At 47.6% G+C, this 20,442-nt stretch overlaps 1 protein-coding gene across 1 annotated transcript in view; it reads left to right on the top strand.

Moving 5' to 3' along the window:
- BAZ2A (bromodomain adjacent to zinc finger domain 2A) overlaps positions 1-20,442 on the top strand; it is a 1,031,051-nt gene that overhangs the window by 888,412 nt on the left and 122,197 nt on the right. The window contains exon 28 of the mRNA XM_085600883.1: positions 17,033-17,265. Coding sequence (XP_085457009.1) covers positions 17,033-17,265 — 233 coding nt within the window. The remainder of the gene's footprint in view (positions 1-17,032; positions 17,266-20,442) is intronic.

Raw genomic sequence — 20,442 nt, 5'->3', positions numbered from 1 at the left:
ACTTGCCAGTCCCTAAACCTTCCCTTTTCTACATGTTAGTTACTCCTAAGGTAGTAAGGTAGGCCCAAGGTACCCCTGTGGGCAGGGTGCATTGTATGTGAAAGGTAGGACATGCCCTGGTGTGTGTGGCATGTCTTGATAGTGAATTGCAGCCTACTTCGTTTTTCACTATTGCAAGGCTACCTGTTCCCCATAGGCCAGACGGGGCAGTTTGATTATAACATCCTATAATCCTAACTGACCCAGGGAACATGGTAGAAATTCGAGTTTAGTATGCCTGAACTCAAAAGGATAAAATACATCTTTTAGTGAAGATGGTTTTAACATTCTGTATTTGAAAATACCACTTTTAGAAAGTAGGTATTTTCTTACCTAACCATCCAGCCTGCCTCTACTAGCTTGTGTATTGTCTGTGTGGTTTGTGAGTGACAGGGGCTGGGGGAGACTCCAGGAGACAGGGTGAGTCAGCACAGGGCTGAAGATGGGTGGCAGGAGTAGCACCTGAGTCTGAATAGGGCTGTGCCTGCCTTCCACAATGCTGGCTCTACCTCCTGTGGTGCGTCGGAGGACCCTGGCCCACACTGACAAAGGGAAAAGGTGCACACTGGCAGAATGCACCCAGAACTGGTTTGAACTAGGTACAGGGCCCTCTGCCTTCAGAGGACAAAGGACTTGCTAGTATAAATATTGGGACCCAGACCCCAAGATTTCAGAACTCGTTTGGGATCAAGAAGAAGAGCTAGAGAAGCTGTGAGGAGGAACTACCACTTTGCTGTGTTGGCCTGCAGTGGCTGCTTCTGTCTTGGGCAGTGAAAGGACTGGACTGAACTTTCTGCGATCTTCTTTTGTGAGTTTCTCTAAGGGCTTGAGGTAGAGCTTGCCCCCTGTTCAAGAAGTCTCAGGAACAGCAGAGACTTCAAGCTTGATGCTGTCTATGACGCCGCTGCCGACTCTGTGTCCTGAAGGCACCGCAGAGGGCAACGCCGCACTGCAACCCTGGTCTCACCAACGACGCCTGCTGATGCTGCCACCGAGCCGCTGCTCGCACCGCGACCTCTGGGCACCGCCTCGACGACACCTTGGTACCCCTGACGACACCGCTCTCCGCCGGAATCGATGCCGCTGCTTGCACCGTGGTTCAAGGGCACCGCTCGTAAAGTTACACGACGCACCATCCTCATCCCGCACCGCAACCTTGGCCTACTGATGCTGGTGCCATCGACTCCAGTTCGTCAGCCTACGACAGCGCTCCAGCACCGACGACACCGCTGCTTGCACCGTGACCTGCCAGCACCGTGACAAGCACCGCATTCATCTCACACCGCGACCCTGGTCTCACCGACGCCATCTGACCACGCTGCTCGCACCGCGACCTGAGGGCACCGCACCGCTGCACTTCACACCGCAGCACCCCACGCCAGCGCTCCTGACTTCAACAAAGAGGAGTTCGATCTGCAACGCGTGTGACTTCGAGGGCCCAAACGACGCCTGCACCGACCTCCGGAACCGACGCCTGCGGACGCCGTGTGTTCGGAAGCTCAACAAGAGGTCATCGATGCCCTGCATTCCTGAAAGGTACTGTTTGCGGGTCTTACCGATGCCATAGCTGGCCTGCGACGCTGCGGTCAGCCAGAACTGTTTGGATTTATTTCTCACGATGCTGTGATAGCTCCGGACGGAGCTGTAGACATCAAGGAACTATTTTACAAAGTTATTTTGCTAACTGAAGATTTTTAAGTACTGTTTTGTGGATTTTTTATCGTTTTGGTCTTGTTTTAAGTATATCAAAATATTGGATATTTTTCTAAACTGGTGTGGTGTCCTTTTGTAGTGCTTACACTATTACGGTTGGTTATGTGCAAATGCTTTACACACTGCCTCCACGTCAAGCCTGACTGCTTGTGTCAAGCTACCAAGGGGGTGAGCAGGGTTTTTTTTAGGAGTGTAACTCCCTTATCCTGACTCGGAAGAAGGGTCCCTACGTGGACAAAGGTGCAAGCCCTTGCCAACTAGAAACCCCCATTTCTAACATTATGGCACAGAACAACCAGGTGCCTCTTGTTTTTGTGCACTGTGAGGAAGGGTTTTGGTTACTAGGCGAGGTAGTCTAGGGTAGCTTGGCATCTTGGTGGCAGTCCAACTGGTCTCCATACAGTGTCCAGTCAGCAGTATTGGCAGCACGTACCCTCAATGAGACTTTCACGTGTTTCTTGGTGTGCTGATGCCATAATGGGGTTCCATGGGTTAAACTACACACGGACATTCATCAATTATGCCACAGGATTAGCAGTTAACAGCACTTGTGCCGCATTGCCAGTTAACTGTTTGCAGGAAGAACCACATCCATGTAATTTCACTACGTCACAGGTGTGTGCATGGAAACCTCTCCCCTAATCACCTTTGGGCTCTGCTTGCGCTGGTAATAAAGCTCATTCCTCATGGAATTGTTAACTTTCACTTTATACCAAAGCTATTTCAGGTGGAATGATGGGTATTTTTTGCAACTCACCGGCACTTCGATGGGCAATTGTGCAGCCCCATCATATGCGAACATCTTCATGAATATATTTGAATACAGACCTATTTTGAGCCTTGACACCTGGAAGACACACGCTATGTTATTCTTACGTTACATTGATGACATTTTTGTCCTATGGAAAGGCACACAAACTTCTTTGACTTCAGCGTTGAACAACCTGAACACAATCAACAGTTCCATCCAATTTTCATTCAACTTTGACAAAATCACCATCGCATACCTCGACGTGTTGCTGATCAATCATGGTAATCGTCTAGAAACCACAATGTACAGGAAACCGACAGACAGAAACAACATCTTGCATTCTCAAAGCTTTCATCAACCATCACTCAAAAACCATCTACCATTCTCGCAACTATTAAGAGTTAAGAGAATCGTGTCAGAATCCATCGATTTACAAACACAAACTGACAACATGTTTCTACGATTTCAAGAACGCGGATATCCGAACAAGATTTTACAACCAGCTAATACAAAGGTGACCAGTAAACCAAGATCTGAGCTATTGCAACTGTCCATCAAAAGCAGTCTCGCACGGTTGTGGTGTCCAAGTACTCCACCATGAGTCACCGTTACAAACAGTCCATTAAATCTCATTGGTCTATGTTAACATTAGAACCAGATTTCAAAGGCATTTTCCAGGATCCACCAAGGTTTGCTTACACCAGATGTAAAAACATACAGGAGCTCATTAGACAAACTTCTCCTGACAACTCACCAAAAGGTCCGCACAAGGGGACAATCCTCTGCTATATGTGTAACAATTGTAATAACATCATTAAAGGCAGTTCAATAATTCATCCCATGAGAGGGATTTCCATCAAGATGTATGTTAACGCAGCCTGCGACACCACCAATGTAATCTATTTGTTCAAATGCCCTTGCGGCCTGATCTATGTGGGCAAAACAGAAAGGAAAATCAGAACGCGAATTAATGAACATAAGAACAGTATTCGTACCAAAAATTTGAAATCGGTAATAGCGGCGCATTTTATTGATCATCACCACAACATTTCGCAACTGAAGTTCATTATCCTTGATATCATAGAGAAAAAAGAAGGGATGGATAACAACAGGGTTCTCTTACAATGAGAAAATTATTGGGTTGACCGCCTTGAATCGATGAAACCGAAGGGGCTTAATGACCGAATGGAATTCGCTTGTTACCTTTGAACTCCAATGAACGTTGTTTGGAATCACCGTGCTGAGTTACAATTGACTTTATCCACCACTGTTTTCATGATTGTATAACTACTAGATTGCATGGACGCCATGTTTTATGTTCTTTTCAGAGACTCACTCACCGGTGGTCCATTGTTTGTGTTTAGTCACAACCACAGTCCGTCGTCGATGTTGTGCACCCGTTATTAGTAATCACGCTCACATTTGCGTACTAACTTCCACGCCAACAACCCCACTTTCGTGATACGGGAGGCAAGATAGAGACTTTAACCCGAACAACAGAACAGAAGCGGTGGGTTCCACCGCAAACGCGAGACTTGACTATTAAACACTAGTTTTAACATTACCGCACCACCGGTAGCTTTTATATTTGTCTAACCGAGCACGTTTCTTTGTTTTCTTAAATGCCTCTCGCGTAAAAGTCATATACTTTTACACATAAGTTGGTCGAGAACACCGTTTTTGGCACCCATTTTTGTTTTATGCGCCGGCACTTGTATCACTTAATTTCACGTTCACACACGGGAGAAAGACCACGATTGATAGAGACTTGTGAATGGTTTTGAATCGATGCACGCATTCAGACTCGTTTGCGACACACTCTTTAACTCAGCTGATTTCATCTCTGCAGATTGGGTGTATTCTTTGGCACTCTTGCATGTTAACGTTCATTAACATACGATCAGAGTAATATTCAGAGGACTTGGCCCTCATTTATTATATTTCATTTTCTTTGCGTTTAGATTTCCCTGATGAAGGGCTAATGTCAAGCCCGAAATGCATTGGGATTATGCTTTAACTTTGTTGGCAAATTGCAAAGGATGGCTTTTCTAAGTTAAAAGAAGCCCATTTATCTTTATGGAAAGAATAAAGACTTGATACAACTAAAATCAGCATATTGAAACAGTTGGTTTACATTGGAATCAGATTTTGAATAACGCCTATGCGATTCTTTTACAGCCGCGCCTAGAGGGACGTTCCCGAAGTATAGCGAACGCATCACATTCAGTTATTCCCACACTCCCAAGATCAGAGAGTGATACCTCCGTGGCATGCTGCAACTTTTTGATACTTTGCAAACTGCTTGTGCGCGTTCAACCCCTTCGTATCATAAAAAAAGCAGTTAGGGCACATAGGCCTTTTGATTGCGTGACTAATGCGTTTCATTTTGGAGCTGCGGGCACAAGTACTGAAATGCGTGGCACATGGCAAGGCTGTGTGTGAAATTCTTTGAAAGTCATAAATGTTTAGTTCGTAGTATCCAGGAAAGAATGACGTCAGACCACAACATCATAGAAGTTTCTCTGAAGCATTAAAACACAAGCATTGGCATAGCCAATAGGTCTCGCCTTTGGGACCTTATAAGTGTTTAGCCATGCAACAGTTTCTGTTGTTGCATCAAGGATATTGTACTGGATAACTAAACACTTATAAGCTCCCAAAGGCGAGACCTATTGGCTATGCCAATGCTTGTTTTCTTTTGTAACGCTAGACCTCCTACTTGGTCATCTTTGTTTGCAGTGCCAAACTTTGTATTCTATGATGTCCTGCTATGCACGCTTAAATGCTCACACTTGTGTTTCATTTTTGGAGAAAATGGATGGGTACAAATTAACTGACATGCCAAGTGGAAGTATTTTATTGTCCGTAATTCTGATAGATTCTTCTACCTACAGATTCACTACCTCTTGAACCTCCTTCATGTGTCAGGCTGCATCCAGAAAAGTGAAGCAACCAGTAGGTGGTGCTGGGCTCCATCTCAACACTGAATTCCATTCTAGAAATAAGATCAGTGGAGCAATATAAGTACTAACTACCCCAATGCCCTGAAATATACCCCCCAAAGAAAAGATTTCTATGACAGTGTTAGGGTTTAAACCCTGCCGTTCCTATCATAGGCAGATGTATATTTCGGACCTCCAAAGGTGTGCCTGTGGTGCTTGCTTCCCAATTACGAATTGAAGCTATGGTTCTAGTGTGGACTCATGCATTCTAAGGCCATTAGGGAGTAAAACTCTTTATGGTGTGGTTGCGTGATGGCTGCTATACTCTAAGTCAGTCCCACTTAAGATCCTGGTCCTTAATCTCGACTAGCAGATCTTTGAAGCAGGAGAAAATGCCGTCAAGAGAACAAAAATAACAAAAATAACAAATTTAGAGACATAGGATGGATTCCCTGTCTGGGAACAAATCCTGACCCAGGGATATGTCTCTGGGTTGACAACATCATTCTCCTACTTTGGCTAACACTTCTTCCCCAGAATCAGAATTGGTGGAGATCATACACTTTTGGTACCACCTCCTCCCCCTAACACTCTGCTCCAACATTGTTGGGACAGAATGGTCTCCTCCATGGAGTACAGCCATGCTCACCCTGTCCAGAGTACCTGACTGCGTGTATCTTGATATTTATCGATTTTGGCTTAGCCTCGCACTAATCTAATGTGTGCAAAGAGACTATGCTTCTGTTTTTTACAGGAATTACCTCGTGGACCTGTCCTGTGACTCGGAGTGATGCACAAAGTGTGCCCGCATTATGCTTAAAGTGGTCTACTGTGCCTGTCATAGGGTTATCACATGGGGCATTAATGGCAGTGTATCGTGTTTTGTGAATCCGTAGTTGTGGCCAGAAAGGTTTTAACTGTCACTGGTGTGGAGGCATACTCATGTAAAGTTCTACTGTACACTAACCAGGATCCTAGCATAACATCCCAAGTGTATGTTGTGCATCTTTGTGTATGTTGCCTTCATGGCAAATGACTGATATGTATGAGTGAACCAGAGTAATGCAGACCAGTGGGATCCATTTTGAATGCACCTAGTCTGTTTTTTTGCACAAGATGGACATGAGGTTGTTTTGCTAGGCAGTTGAAGTGTATTGCTAACATTCCTGAATTTGGAGGGGGGACGCTTAGACACTATAGTTGGGAGACATAAGACAAGGCTCCTTTACTAATTCGAATAGGCCTTTGACTTACAGGAGTTGCCATAATTAGTCTTCTTGTAGCACTGCCATTTGGTAGATGCCAGGGTAAAGATTGGGATTGCAGTCTTCATTGTTCAGAATGAAAAAGACTCTTTAGGTGAGGCCAGCATTTTATCTTTCCCCTGATCACAGCCAGGTGCAGAGCACACCTCTGTGTGTGTCTTTTGTGGGTGCTCTAGGCTGGAGTGTACATTGCTGTGAGGACCACCACTCTACACAAAGGCTGTGTGTGGAGAGCAACCTGGGGAGGACACTAGAAAGGAGAACCACTCGAAACTGGTTCTGAAAGAGCGCACATCTTTCCTGTTTACTTTTGCTGTATAATAGTGGGACCTACTACCACCAGCTGTTCCAGTTCAAGCTCTGCATGACCAAAGAAGGGAGTACTCTGCAGATCATTCAGAGGACTACTGTGCAATCAGAGCTAAGGGAACAATTGATGGACGGAATGCTGAACAATGCAAACATTCATCCCAGTCTCAAAAATGTGGGTTTAATCCATCGTTCTTTTGCTCACCTAGTCACCCCAGTTTGGAGCCATATGCAAATCAGTCTTGACCCTGTTCCTCAAGGGAATAGTCCATCTCGATCTGCCACGCCAGGTCCTCCCTGGACCAGAAACAAGCATCCTGTGACCGGTTTCGGGGCATCACCTCGGCTAGCTTGAATCCAGTGGTTCAGTGATCACAGGACCCACTTTGGAGCATATCCTTCCCACCTAGGGCGACATAAGCAGAAGGAACAATTGATAGACAGAGTGCTTTAAAATTGCAAGCATTAACCCCCCAGTCTCAAAGACCTGGTTTAAATCCATCAATCTTTTTCTCACCATTCCACCCCAGTTTGGACTCAGCCATTTTGCTTTTATCAACCAGTGGCGGCATCTGTCTGACAGGCAGCTTCTTGGAGGTAAGGGAGCATCACCTAAGTCTGTCCCTTGCTGCAAGACACATCCTGAAGTGCTTAAAAAGCTAGCCTGCTTGTTGAGAGAGTAAAGGAGAATGTCAGTCCCACAAGTGGAGCGACTCTCGGAGTAAAAAGGTACATCATGATCTCGGTGTAGTGAATCTTCAGGAGCAGAGGACTACAGACAGAGCTGTCCAACCTGATGTCGGCAGGTACCAGTTTCTCTACAGGAATAGCAAAGACACAGGGTAGTCTGCGCTGCCATGTCTGAAGGTAAAGACTGCGGTGAGACCTGAGTCACTGCACAAGACATAACTGACTGTAGTATGACCTTAGTTGTAGTCTCCCACCCGCACAATAGGATCGCCTCGTCACCTCACCTGCTATGAAGAACTAGGCCTGCATGTGGCTGCAACCATCCATCTCTGCACAACCAAAACAGGGCTGCACCACATACTGCCGTACTGGCTGAGCTCCAGCGCTGTCCAGAGATGCCTTAGACTAGGGGTCTCCAACGAGTAACTCAGGAGCCCCTGTTATCTCGCCAGCACCATCAAAGTAGCCCACAGAGATCAAGCCAATCTCTGAGTGTCTGTGCATATTAAAGGAGGCAGCACGTCTCTCTCAACACTCTAGGAGTGACACCTGGTCGAACCAATGGCTGTGGTGATAACACTAAAAAACAGTAAACAGCGTTTACTTCGCATGTGATTCTTCGCATGCCATTACAACGCGGACGTTAGTACGACCGCGTTGTTAGTTCGTATACCTTTACTACGCAAGTCGGAACAGCGACTTGCGTTAGGGGGGAGAAGGTGTTGGATTTAAAATCCAACACCTTCCCTAGTGTCCGCATAGACTGGAGTTGGAATAGTAAATTATACTATTCCAACATCCAGCGCCCCCTACTGCAATTCGTTGTTCCGAATTGCGTAGTAAAGGTATGCGAACTAACAACGCGGTCGTACTAACGACCGCCTTGTAATGGCGTGCGTACTAAACGCATGCTAAGTAACGAGTGAAATTCCTCAAAAACACACTGTCGCACTAGGTCACAAGGAGATAGGCCATATTATACACCCTGCTCCGTTAGGTGCACCACATGTGTGAACAATGCACCATCAAAGAAGAGTGGCAGCAGTAATGAATGTGAGACTGCAGGGGCCAGAGTGAAATTTTGCGTTAATGTTTTGTCTCTCTTTCGGTCATTGCGTCCCTCTGTAATAAACAGTGTTGCTTTCTGGAATCAACGCCTGGTGTCAAGGACTGCCCAATGTATATGCTGGCCTCCATCATAAAGGATTTTGTTTCTGCCACAATTGTGTCTGTAGATGGCATATCTGATAGAGACTACTAGCTGTAGATTCCTTAATGTAGAATTATCCCCAGGCGTGAGACTGGATCCGGAAACTTTTGCCACAGGATCTCTGCGCGCCGGGGGCGGTAACATGCGACCCCGCCCTGACTTCTTCCGCGGACGTGACGTCGGCGAGGTCACATAAGTCCCACCCCGACATGCTCACGTCAGTTTCCTTCTTTTCTGCGTGCAACGTGGATCCGGAGTGTGCTCCTTGGCCTGTTTTCAGGCCTCTTTAGCGCCTTGAGTTGGGAACAGTGTGCAATGCCTTCGGGCTTCGAGACGTGTGATTCTTGTGCACGTCAGATGTCGGCGAGGGACCCTCACACTATTTGTATGTGGCGAGCACCATGACTCTACGAACTGCGAGGCTTGTCAGCATCTCAAGCCGAAGTCCCGGCGGGAGCGCCGGATGAAATTGCTGACGGCCCGCTTGTCCAGATCGGTCTTGTCGCAGCGTCCGTCTCCTTCCCTGGATGGGTCATGGGGCCGCCATTTCCGGCTGCGGCATCCTCCTTTGCCGAGGCCCCATGGGCGTCGTTCGCCCGCCCGTAAGTCTTGCAGCTTGCCACCGAGGCCCTGTCCTCCTTCGGCAGAGGGCACCAGTTCCTCCTGGGACGTGCATCCTCGCACAGCGCCACCCTATCCGCTGTTTCCTGGCATTGGGACGACGAGGGCCCAGATGAAAGCCTACGCTACGGTTCTGCAGGCTTCCTTGGGCCCTCTTCCTGCGACATCCGTGGATCCCTCGCCGTGCGTGGGACCCTCTGTGGATTCGCTGGCGGCTTTGCCCCCGGCGCCGATGAGCTCAGCTTCAGGTTTTGGATGTGTGATGCTGTTGAGGTGCGGCCCTTCGGGGTTCCCCTCTTCAGCCCGCGGCGTCTCGGCCTCGCCGCAAAGCCCCGCGGGGTTCCCTGCTTTGTCGCAAGAGGTCGCCGGGACACGTGGCTCGTCCCAGAGTCCCCCTCGGTTCTCTGGGCAGGCGGCTGTCTTCCCGGAGGCCAAGCCGACACCTCTCCGGCGTCAACGGCTCTCCTCCCCGGCGCTGGCAGTGCCGCGGGTGGACGCTGGGACCCGGGGCGCTTCCCCGGGCCCCTCTCGGTCCTCGGCGCAGGCGGCTGTCTCGTCGGGGGTCGTTCCAGCGCCGTTCATTGGCCGTTTCAGCTCCGACCCCTCCCCCCACTTCTCCAATGAGGCACGTGGTGGTGGAGGTCGACTCGGCGCCCCTGGTAGACACTTCGGCGCCGGTCGAGGACTCACCGGTGCCTGTGGTGGACTTCCCGACGTCGGATAGTCTACTCTTTTCCGGATGTCCCTTCCTCTCCGGAGGGCTGTCGTCTCCTTGTCTGCTCTTCACTGGAGGCTGGGTGCCACATCGTGGCCTTTTCTCCGGCGGATTCCAGGGTGGGTTCTACGCCATCTCCACATCCACAGCCCCCAGACCCGCTCTTCCGCTCCCTGCAGTTGTTTGCCCCGCAGGCTTCTCCACCCTCTCCAGAGGCCCCTCGGGTTCCCAACTTGTCCGTGGGTTTTCCATCCTACAGGGCCTGGTCTTTACTCCCTCCAGCGGGGCACAGGGATGGGCATCTTAGCTTGCAACCTTCGCCAACAGAAAAGTTGCTTTCCCCTCTTCACCGCCACCGTCCTTCTCCGCATGATCCAGTCTGACTTTTTTCCCACCCGTCTGCCCAGGGCCCTGTCCTGCAGGCTGCTTTTCCTTCCTTGCCTTCAGTGCTGCTCCTGCCATCGCGGGAGGCCCGGTGGCTGGACTCCTGGGGGCGTAATATTTTCGCCTCCACTAGCGCTGCTCTGCGCGCACTCAACACACTTTGTGTGTTGGCCAGGGCTACTTCCGACCTGTGGGATTCCGCGGAGTCCCTTCTGTCTTGTGCCTCCCAAGAGGGTGCCCGCACTGACCTGCGGCACCATGTTCGGGATGGTCGGGAGTTGGCTACATTCATTCTCTGTTCAGCCTTGGACGTCTCTGATTCCCTCGGCCGCGCTATGGCGAGTTCGGTGGCCCTCCGCCACCATGCTTGGTTGCGGGATGGTGTCTTTCCGGAGAATGTACGGGAGCGTCTTGTGGATTTACCTTTTCACACCCATGCGGACTCCGCTATTCAGAGACTCCTTGCGGGGCTCCGTCCCCCTCCCCAAGCTTCGGTTGGTCGGTCCTCCGGCGTCTTATGGGAGGCGTTTAGCCCACCTTTCTCTTTGGGGCCTTATGTTTCGGTTGGCCCGTTTTGTGCTGTCTGTGGCTTGGAATGCCTTCAGGGTCCTTCCGTTGGCCCCTCTATTCTTTTGGCTGCTGGTTCAGCCCTTCAGCTTGCGGTGAGTGTTTTTGCTGTTAAGTGCAGCTGTATTATTCCTCAGGTTGGACCCTTTGTGTCTTTTTGGGCTGATTGGTAAGCCATCTGTGGTGTTTTCCACAGGTCTTTTCGGTTCTTGCCCTCTGCTGCGGGTTTCCCTAAGGGGTGTTTCCCTGTTTTTGTTCAGGGACGATTCATACCCTAGGTGGGGTATTTGTTGGCTATTGTATAGCCCTGTCTTAAGCTAGGCAGGCGTGGATACCTTCTCAGGTTCCTTGCGTTTTCCTGGCGTCACAGTATACTGCTCGGTGCGGTCTCTCTCTCTCTCTCTCTCTCTCTCTCTCTCTCTCTCTCTCTCTCTCTCTCTCTCTCTCTCTCTCTCTCTCTCTCTCTCTCTCTCTCTCTCTCTCTCTCTCTCTCTCTCTCTCTTTTCTATCGCCTTTGCGCAGCTTGCGCTGCTCCAGGTTTTGTCTCGCTCTGTATCCGAGGATGTTTCTATCCTTCTTCTATAGGATTCCTTCCCTCTTCGCCTTTGGATCGCCTGACCGACCTTTGTCATGCTGATTACAGCGTCGTGTCTTGGTGTTTCCACCTAGTTCTCCGCCGTTTCGGCCGGGGCCTGTCTGTGTGTGTTCAGAGGGGACTGGTTCTCCTGGTGCTCTCCTGTGTTCTGGTTGCCGGCTTTTAGTCGGTACTACCTGTTCCTCTTTCTCTTCTGGCCGGCCCCACTTCTATTCGGGGGCCGGTAGTGCTCCTCGTCTTGCGCTCGACTTATTCTGCGCTGCTTCTTCATAGTTTTTGCCAGCTGTCTGCTGCGCGCGCCTGGTAGTTTTGGTCCCCCTCCGTGGGCCTCGCCGTGTCAGCGTGTGCTCCTGTCCCTTGCTTGTTGGAGCTTTGCGCTTCTGTGTCTTCTTTCTCACGTCTGCGCTTCTTAACTGTGGAACCGTTCAGGCCTTGTTCCCTGCTTCGGGATAGACACCCATTCAGCTGTCCCCTTCGCTGTGTGTGTGTTCTCCTGGGGCGGGCTCTGCCTCTGTTCCTCGGCTTTGAGGGTTCTTTTTTTCCTCTGGTACTCGCGGGGTGCCTTCTGCCCCTCCGGGTTTTGTGGCGGTCGCTCTTTGCTTCTCGGGTAGGCTTGTGGTTTCCTGGCCTTCCCTTCTCCTTGCTTACTTCTGCTTGGAGGGGGCTGGGCCATCCTTCCTGTCCCCATGACCCATCCCCTGTTGGGGCCATGTGTTCTTCCAAGCTGGTGGGGTTCTCTCGCACCCCTCCTCCCCTCTGGGTATGGCTAGGGTATCTATTCTACGTTAAGGAATTTGCGGCTAGTAGTCTCTTTCAGATATACAAGTTATTTACCTTCAGTAACGATGTATCTGGTAGAGACGATTCTAGCAGCAGATTCCTTCACGGCCCGTCCTTCCTCCCCGTTCTGCGAGGACCCTTCAGCTTGGTCTTCTGCACTCGCCTTCCTCCGGGTGGCTTTGTCTTCTGCGGGTGCCCTCTTTCACTTCCTCCCTGACGGGATGCTTTGTTCTGTTTATTTGTTCCACTCCTCCTTTATGGTAATTGGGCGGTAGGTTCATGTGTACTTTTGCGTCCCTTCACCCTGGTTCGCCAGTGTGGGGCCTACTCCTAATCTTCTCCTCTTTGTTTTCATTGCTTGGTGTTTCTGCCTCCTCTGCAGTCCGTTGGGTTGGGGGCTCTTGGCTGTGCCTCAGCCCTTCGCTCTTTACAGGGGATACGATGCTCCTTGAGGGTATTGTCTTGGGGTACTTTGTCGTTACTCCTCTGTTCCGGACTTGTTGTCCTTAACTGTTTTAGATTGTGGTTGCAGTCTTTCTGACGTCTGCCACAACATTTTTCACATGTTTTTCTGCCTCCAGGGAGGATGTTGCCTTTGCTTTGCAGAGTTGCTTCTCAGAGTGGTGCTCTGCTCTTTCCCTTCCATTCCTTTCAGTAACGCAGTGCTTGGCACTGTCCCTAATGGTGCTGTTCGTCACCATTGGTTCCTTCCCCTTCGGTTTCACTGATTTTTCGTACACTGTTTCCATACTCTCACAGTTTTGTTTGTGATGGCTCCGCTTTGCGGCGCGGAAAAGTTCTCCGAAGAAAACTGACGTCAGCGCGCCGGGGTGGGACTTATGTGACCTCGCTGATGTCAAGTCCGCGGACGACGTCAGGGCGGGGTCGCGTGGTACTGCCCCCGGCGAGCAGAGATGCTGTGGCAAAATTTTTCGGATCCAGTCTCACGCCTGGGGATAATTCTAAGTTAAGGAATCTGCGGCTAGAATGGTCTCTACCAGATACATCGTTACCGAAAGTAACTAACTTGTACATTAGTGCCAATAGCATAATAGTCATCCTCGACTTTTTGGGATATTTTTGGTCTAGTTAAACCGGCTTCCATCATTGACATTTTAAGAGCATGACTGGCCTACTTTCAGTCATCCCTGCCTGATTGCATAATAATGGCCTTGTCTGATATAAAACCGGCATCCTGGACATTATTGCATCCAGCTTTGGCACACTGGTGGCCCTGGTATAATGGTGGGCAATATTAGCATAACACATGTATCCTTGTTATTATGCTGAGCAACCCTGGCCTATGGTTGTAATATCTGGGTATTTGAAGTAGAAGGTGTCCATGTGAGGTACTTTTATATGGTAGTACTTGATGAAAAAGATAAGCTGATCTTTAAGGATTGTGTATTTCCTAAAAATGGTAAATTATTATTAAATGCAAGAAGTGTTTTTTCAGAAAAGTGTTTTCTTCTGGAAGTTGAGGTTATTTGCCCCTAGTGGAAAGTGCGATTTGACATTAAAAAAAGTGTATTTTCAAAAAAAAACTAGTATGCTGATGAATTCAAAATATTGCAGTTCCAAAACACATTAACATTTGATAGTAGGATGATGATTCAATTTGAATTGGGGAGTCTTACTGCTGTGGTTATGTCCTTTGTGCCAGAAGACGTGATGATCTGAATGTTGAATCTTACTTCATTACTCAGTTGGAGGCATTTAATGTTGGTAAACGTCCTGACATTTCTGCTTGTAACCTCATCTGGAATGTTTATGTAGTCACTACTCATAATCCTGCTTAGGGTGGTCATAGTGCACTTTCAACAAGTTGTCATTATTTTACAATAATCAAATATGCTAGTAGCTTGACAGCACTTAACTTGAGCAGAATTAGCGCGCTCTCTACAGGAACGGTTGGATACCCCCTGCCTTAGGCAATCGGAGCAGTTTCGTACATGACTGGAGAAGATCAGACAAGGACAACTGGCTTGCTCTCAGTCCAGAAGCAAGGGCAGCTGCTGAGCCTTAAGGAAGCAAGACAGCTGCTGAGTCATCCCGATTTACTGACTAATTTATGTATTAGGTTAGAATTTGTGCAGTAGGAGACTTACAGACTGTGCGATTGAGAGTTTAGACAGTAAAACTTCACCTGATTCTCGCTATATTGTGTCAAAATGAGGGAAATCCACCTGATTCAGATGAGGTCTGGGGGCTAAGAGGAGGGGGACCTTGGGGCCATAGCAGAGAGAGCATCAGCAGGCTCTAGCAGGAGGACACTTTGTTGCATAAGGCATATGTCTGTTTGTGATCTTTTTCAAAGTCAGGTACTGAGTTGGGTATCCCTTGTTCTGACGCCAGTAGACCCCAAATGTCTGTCTGCTCACCCTTTCCAGAGAGCTTTGTAGTGCAGTTTTCGTTCTGCTATAAGGAGGAACTGAGGCTCCTCTTCACCCTGAGTCGAAGCCGGTAGAAGTTTTAGGAGAAACGGTTTTGTAACCAGGGATTCTTGCTCCCAGTGGATTCTCTATCCAGAAGTTGTTCAGTCCCTCTTTGCCCTTTGGAGAACATTTTTTCTACCTGGGAGAATGCTCACGGCCCAATGTTCTGCACAGTCCAATTTATACTGCAGAAAACACTAGGGAGGAGTTTGATCTTTCCCGTACATTGCCCATTTCCTCCCATCCATCTGGTATCACAGTTTCTGAGGATATTGCATCCAAACCATATGATTCTGATTGTGCAAACCTGGCCACGGATGGTATGCGGACGTGCGGCATTTGTTTCTGTTGCCTCCTCTTGCACCTTCGTTCATAGCGGACTTCCTTTTGCAGTCAGAGGCAAAGGTTCTGCACCCTAGCCTCCAGACCTTCCACCTTCATGCCTGAAGATTGAGTGTGGCAACAAGTTTGTTTGTTTTATTTGTGAAGGTGGTATGTATCATCCTATCAGTGCTTTGCCCTTCTATAATATCTGTAGACATTGGTCCTCTTTTGTGTTCTGATGTGCAGGGAAAATTGTTGTCCTGATAAAGCACATCTGTCAGATGTGTTGTGCTTTGTGCTTCCTCTATGAAATGTTGTCTTTCTGCTTTTTTGTTGAACTGACCAGCCTTTGCTGTTCAAGTACCAGTCATCACGGGGTATCTCAAATGATTAACCTACATGTTTCTTGCTTTACTGATCATATTGCCTCACTGGGACATTAATTTAGCTCTCACTTTTCTAAGGAGAACGGTTTGTTGCTGCTGTTAACTATGAAGACAGTGATTGATGACTATCATCTTAGCTTGGCGTGTTAGGGAGCTCCATGCTTTATCTGTCAGTTCTCCACTTTGCTTCTTTCGTTCTGGGCAAGTTGGTTTTTGGGACAAACACTTGCCAAAAGTCTTACTCCATTTCACATTGGTCAGTTAGTCACCCTTTCTTCCTTCTGTCCACCTCCACATTCCACCAAGGCGGAGGATAGGCTTCACCATTTTAATTGCTACAGGTCTCTCCTCTTTTACGTGGACAGAACCCAGGACTTTAATGCTGATGACCAGCTGTTAGTTCATTATATCAGTGGCAACAAGGACAAAGCTCTCCAGAAAAGAACACTTTCCAGATGTATTGCACTATACCTTAATGTCTGTTAAGCAATTTCAAAGAAAGAATCACCTGAAAGTATCTGAGCCTATTCCTACCGGATAAAAGCTGTCTCTTTAGCATTGTCAAGAGACCATCCCGGTATTCTTAACTTTTGTCCAGCAGCAACATGGACTCCAGTCCACACCTTTACCTGACAATATCATCTTGACTCAGAAGTCAATGGGATAACCATTTTGCCAGATGAGTGCTGCAGCACTTTTATGGGTGGGTGATTGCTTTGTTATTGATTCAAAAGTTGAGGAATGTGCAGGTAGAAGTATCCATTGGAAGAACAAGTTACTTACTTTCAGTAATGGTCTTTGTGGTGGATACTCTGTCTACCTAGCAGATTTTTCTCCTCTTGAATCTCCTCGAGGTGTCACTGTTAAAATGATGAAAGCATTGGTGGTGATTTGAAAGTAAGAAGCCAGATTCCTCATGGGTAGAGCAGAGGCATGTTGTTATCCAAATATCAGGAGAGGAGAGTGACAACTTGAAAAAAATGTCATAAACTTACAAGTGAAGGGAATGATAAAGCAACTATTACATAAAATGTATTTTGTGAGAATGATGCGTGAAAGAGTGCAATATGAAGATGGTAAGAATTTTTTGAGCGGGCCAGCAGTGGACTGGTAGAATAGATGTATTGTATTCTTCAGATATTGATTGTCACTGAGAGCCGCAACAATAACGTGTATAGGATGTGGACATAAATATTCAATGTTATTCTGTTAAAATTTGTTTAAGATGAATGCCATTGCTATCCAATCCTCTTTGCCAGTGGAACGCTTGCCAAATGCATGTTCTTTTTTCTTGCCGACTCTGTAGCAAGCGGATGGAGACTACCTCTGGCCGCAGAGTTCTCTGAATCGGGGTACAAAGAGGCGTACACTTCCTCCAAGCTTTATGGATGACAGTAGCCCGAAGAAGACAATGACAATGCGGCGGAGGGACAACTGTGGCATGGGTGTCTCGCGATACTCTGGTGAAGGACTGTCTCCCTCCAAGCGGAAGCGAATATCTGTGAGAAATGATGACAACAGTGACCTTGCTTTTTGCGAGTGAGTACATGAGTACAGGCTGTCATTTATAGAGGGATGGGTGCTGTGTGGGAACTTTTTCAGACGTCCTAGAGCAGACAGGGTTTACTGTGCTCAAATTGTAAATATGAAAGCCCTTGCCCACTGGTGTCCTGGGCATTACCCTACTATTTATCCTAATATAGGCACCAAGGAGCACTTGACCCTCAGTGTAGCGACCTTATTTCCCGGACTGTGGGCACCGAGTTTCGTGAGAATTGCGTTGACCATTACGCTCTCTCGAATACATTGAACTACACGCGTCGACTCTGTGGTTACTATCGGATGACTTCCGTTCTGGCTATTACCAGTAAAAAGTTTAATCGATACCATATTATGCCCTGATGATGTTCCATTAACGGGAACGAAACGCGTTGGCTGTTGTTCTGTGTGTTTCCGTATTTTGAAGAGGAAGAAATTAAAAGGACTATTTACGAATAAGCTTACGCCTGTTGGTTCGTGACTTATTTCCTGGTGCTGCCTCCGTTTTTCTTTAAAAGTTGGTCTTTGGGTTTCCAAGTGAGACCTTTCCGCAGCTGGTCTTGGAGACGTCTGGCACAGGAACACTGAAATTTATGGGACTTCGATACAGATGTGCACGACATAAGTCGGCTGTGGGATCCTTTGTTTTTAGCGATGTTATACAGTTCAATTCCTTCCCAGGAACGTTGTACATTGTTAGAGACTCAGACCTCAGTAAAATACTGTACAGAAAAAAAGTCAGAGGATAATGTTATGGTATAGAATTAGTAAGGTAATTCCTTATAGCAGCTAAGAGCAGATTATGCCACTAAAATGCTCCTGTGAGTGCATATCCCAACATGTGCTCTCACATGGGAGAAGGGTGATAGACTTTGGGTTCCCCATCCAGCCCTCCTGAAAGTTTGATTATTGATTAGAGCATAATGAGTCACAATTAGAGTTGTTCCCACAGTGTATTTTTTTTGCACTCTAGATCATTGTTCAGCTTGTGCATTCTAAACATGCTGCTGTTGGTGAGGTGCAGGGGTGGCACCTGTTGATGTGGCGTCTTCCAAGTGGCCACCAAGTAGAATCACTCTGCCTCTGCACCACCCCAGGTAACACACTCATGGCATCCAGTGTGCACTCCTCCAGTGCAAGGGAACTGAGCAATGTGTACATTGGGGCAGAAGAAAGCTGCATTCTACTAATCTGACTAAAATAATGTGCATCTCTTCTAGGGGTCATCTTCCTCAGGCCCTGGCAAAAACCCATCACTCACACTGGATAGTGTTATGAGTTCTGAAGTTGGCACCGCTCAGAGTAGCTTCTGAAGGCACTTTGCTACCTTCAGGGATGACCTCCATATTCAGTCATGAAGTTCTCAGCACCAAGTGATCAAAAGCCGCTGTCTGTCCTGCGAAGAGGCTGCAGGATGCAGTTGTCGGGTGACTGCTTATTTATCCCACGCACACTGGGTTCTCAATCACACTGCAGGACCTCCAGGGTCTCATAGTCTCACTCCTTGGCCAGGCAGTTCTGATCCTTTCTGGGTTGCGGGGGCAAGTTTCCAGTTTTTTCCTGCCTTAGCTTTTCTTAGTCTTGTTCTTTTCTAGGAAGGATCTTCCTTTTTCAAAGGCACATCCAGAAACCCTTACCAGCAGTCGGTCCTTTCCTTCCTTCAAGGCATGACAAAGTTAACTCTTCTCCTGGCAGGTTGTAGAAATTCTAAGTCCCTGTTTCCTCACCTGGTAAAGGGTAGTTGAAAGTTTGCGAGCCAAACCCTGTACCACAGAAGAGTTTCTCTGTCTCCACTGGTGTGGGACTCTGGATTCTTGTGTAGAGAAATCTTGCCACCCAGGCCAGTAATTTATGCTCCATGCTTTTACTAAGTATGCAGACAATTAGTGAACTGCACAATTCCACTCTGATACCAAATTCAGGGAGTTCCTGACTAATGCATATTCCTCCACGGCTGATCCAGCCGCCGCCTCTGACTCAGTGTGAGCAGAATGATAAGGTGGAGTTGTGAGTCTTTTGTCATGGAAGACTTGAAACTAGGGCACAGAAAAGGGATTCTGATGAATACTTCTACCTGCAGATTCTTCACATTTAGAATATTCCCCAGGGGATCCAGGGCTGTGAAGTGAAGCTGTATGTCGCCAAACATCGAAATAAGTTGCAGACCTGGGTATCATTCTCGCCCCAAGTCGAGGGCATGGATTAATTCCCACTTTTGAGGCTGCTCCCACAACAGGTCCTCTTTATGGTCATCCGGTAAATATGAAGCCAAGAAGAAACAAAAGAAGTCGAAGCAGAGCTATACTCTTCCCCCACTTTCTGTCGAAGGTGAAGTCAGGTGGGCGTCAAGGTGCCAACCGACTTGCTCCCAATCCCCGCTCGAGGAATTGATTGCACAATTGATTCTGCTGCGCCTGGAATTCTATGTGCCCTTGGTGACTCCACAGTAGGTCGAGGCCTTTAACTCCTTAACTGCTGAGGCTTTTCCCCTCAGTGCTAAGCCCTTTTTGGGCTATTTGGGGTACTTCGCGTTTAGGCCTCCATGACTTTTTTTCTGCATAAGGTATCTATGCCAAATTTATGTCTTTTTTTTCCAGCATCCTGAGGATTTTAAAGGTACCCGGGGTGTGAGGATTCCCCTTGAGGGGCCCAAGAAAAAAGGCAAAATATAGCTACATTTTGTGTTTTTGGGGGGGAATAAGAAAAAAGTGGTCCGCAAAAAAATCAACAAACGTTTGCGGTGCTAAAGTCACTATTTTCCCAGATTTCAGAGACATGCAGAGCTGAATCAAAAAAACTGTTTGGGCATTTTTCAAAGAAGTAGCTTATTTTTCCTGTTATTTGTGCTTTAAACCTAGTTCCAGTATGTAGTGGAAACTAGTGTGAAACCCATGTGTGATCCAGGAAAGCTACACATTTTTTAAGGTTAGACAAACTTAAAAGATTCAGCAAGGGGTCATATGTGGAAATCTCGCAAGGCTTTCCCAGAAAAACTAAATGTTGAAATACAAAAATATTGAGAATGAGAAGGGAAAACTGCCATTTATTTTCATCTGTAACTTTTCGTCACAATGACTGATTCACAAATGCTTTAAACCATTACGTCCGCTAGACCTTTCTGGTTGCTGGGATATATGGGGTTTGTAGGTTGTCCAAGAACCCAAGGTACCCAGCGCT

The sequence above is a fragment of the Triturus cristatus genome, chromosome 4_2 (genome assembly GCF_964204655.1).
Source record: "Triturus cristatus chromosome 4_2, aTriCri1.1, whole genome shotgun sequence".
Taxonomy (NCBI): domain Eukaryota; kingdom Metazoa; phylum Chordata; class Amphibia; order Caudata; family Salamandridae; genus Triturus; species Triturus cristatus.
The sequence above is the reverse complement of the archived record's forward strand: the minus strand, read 5'-3'. Positions and strand labels throughout refer to the sequence as shown.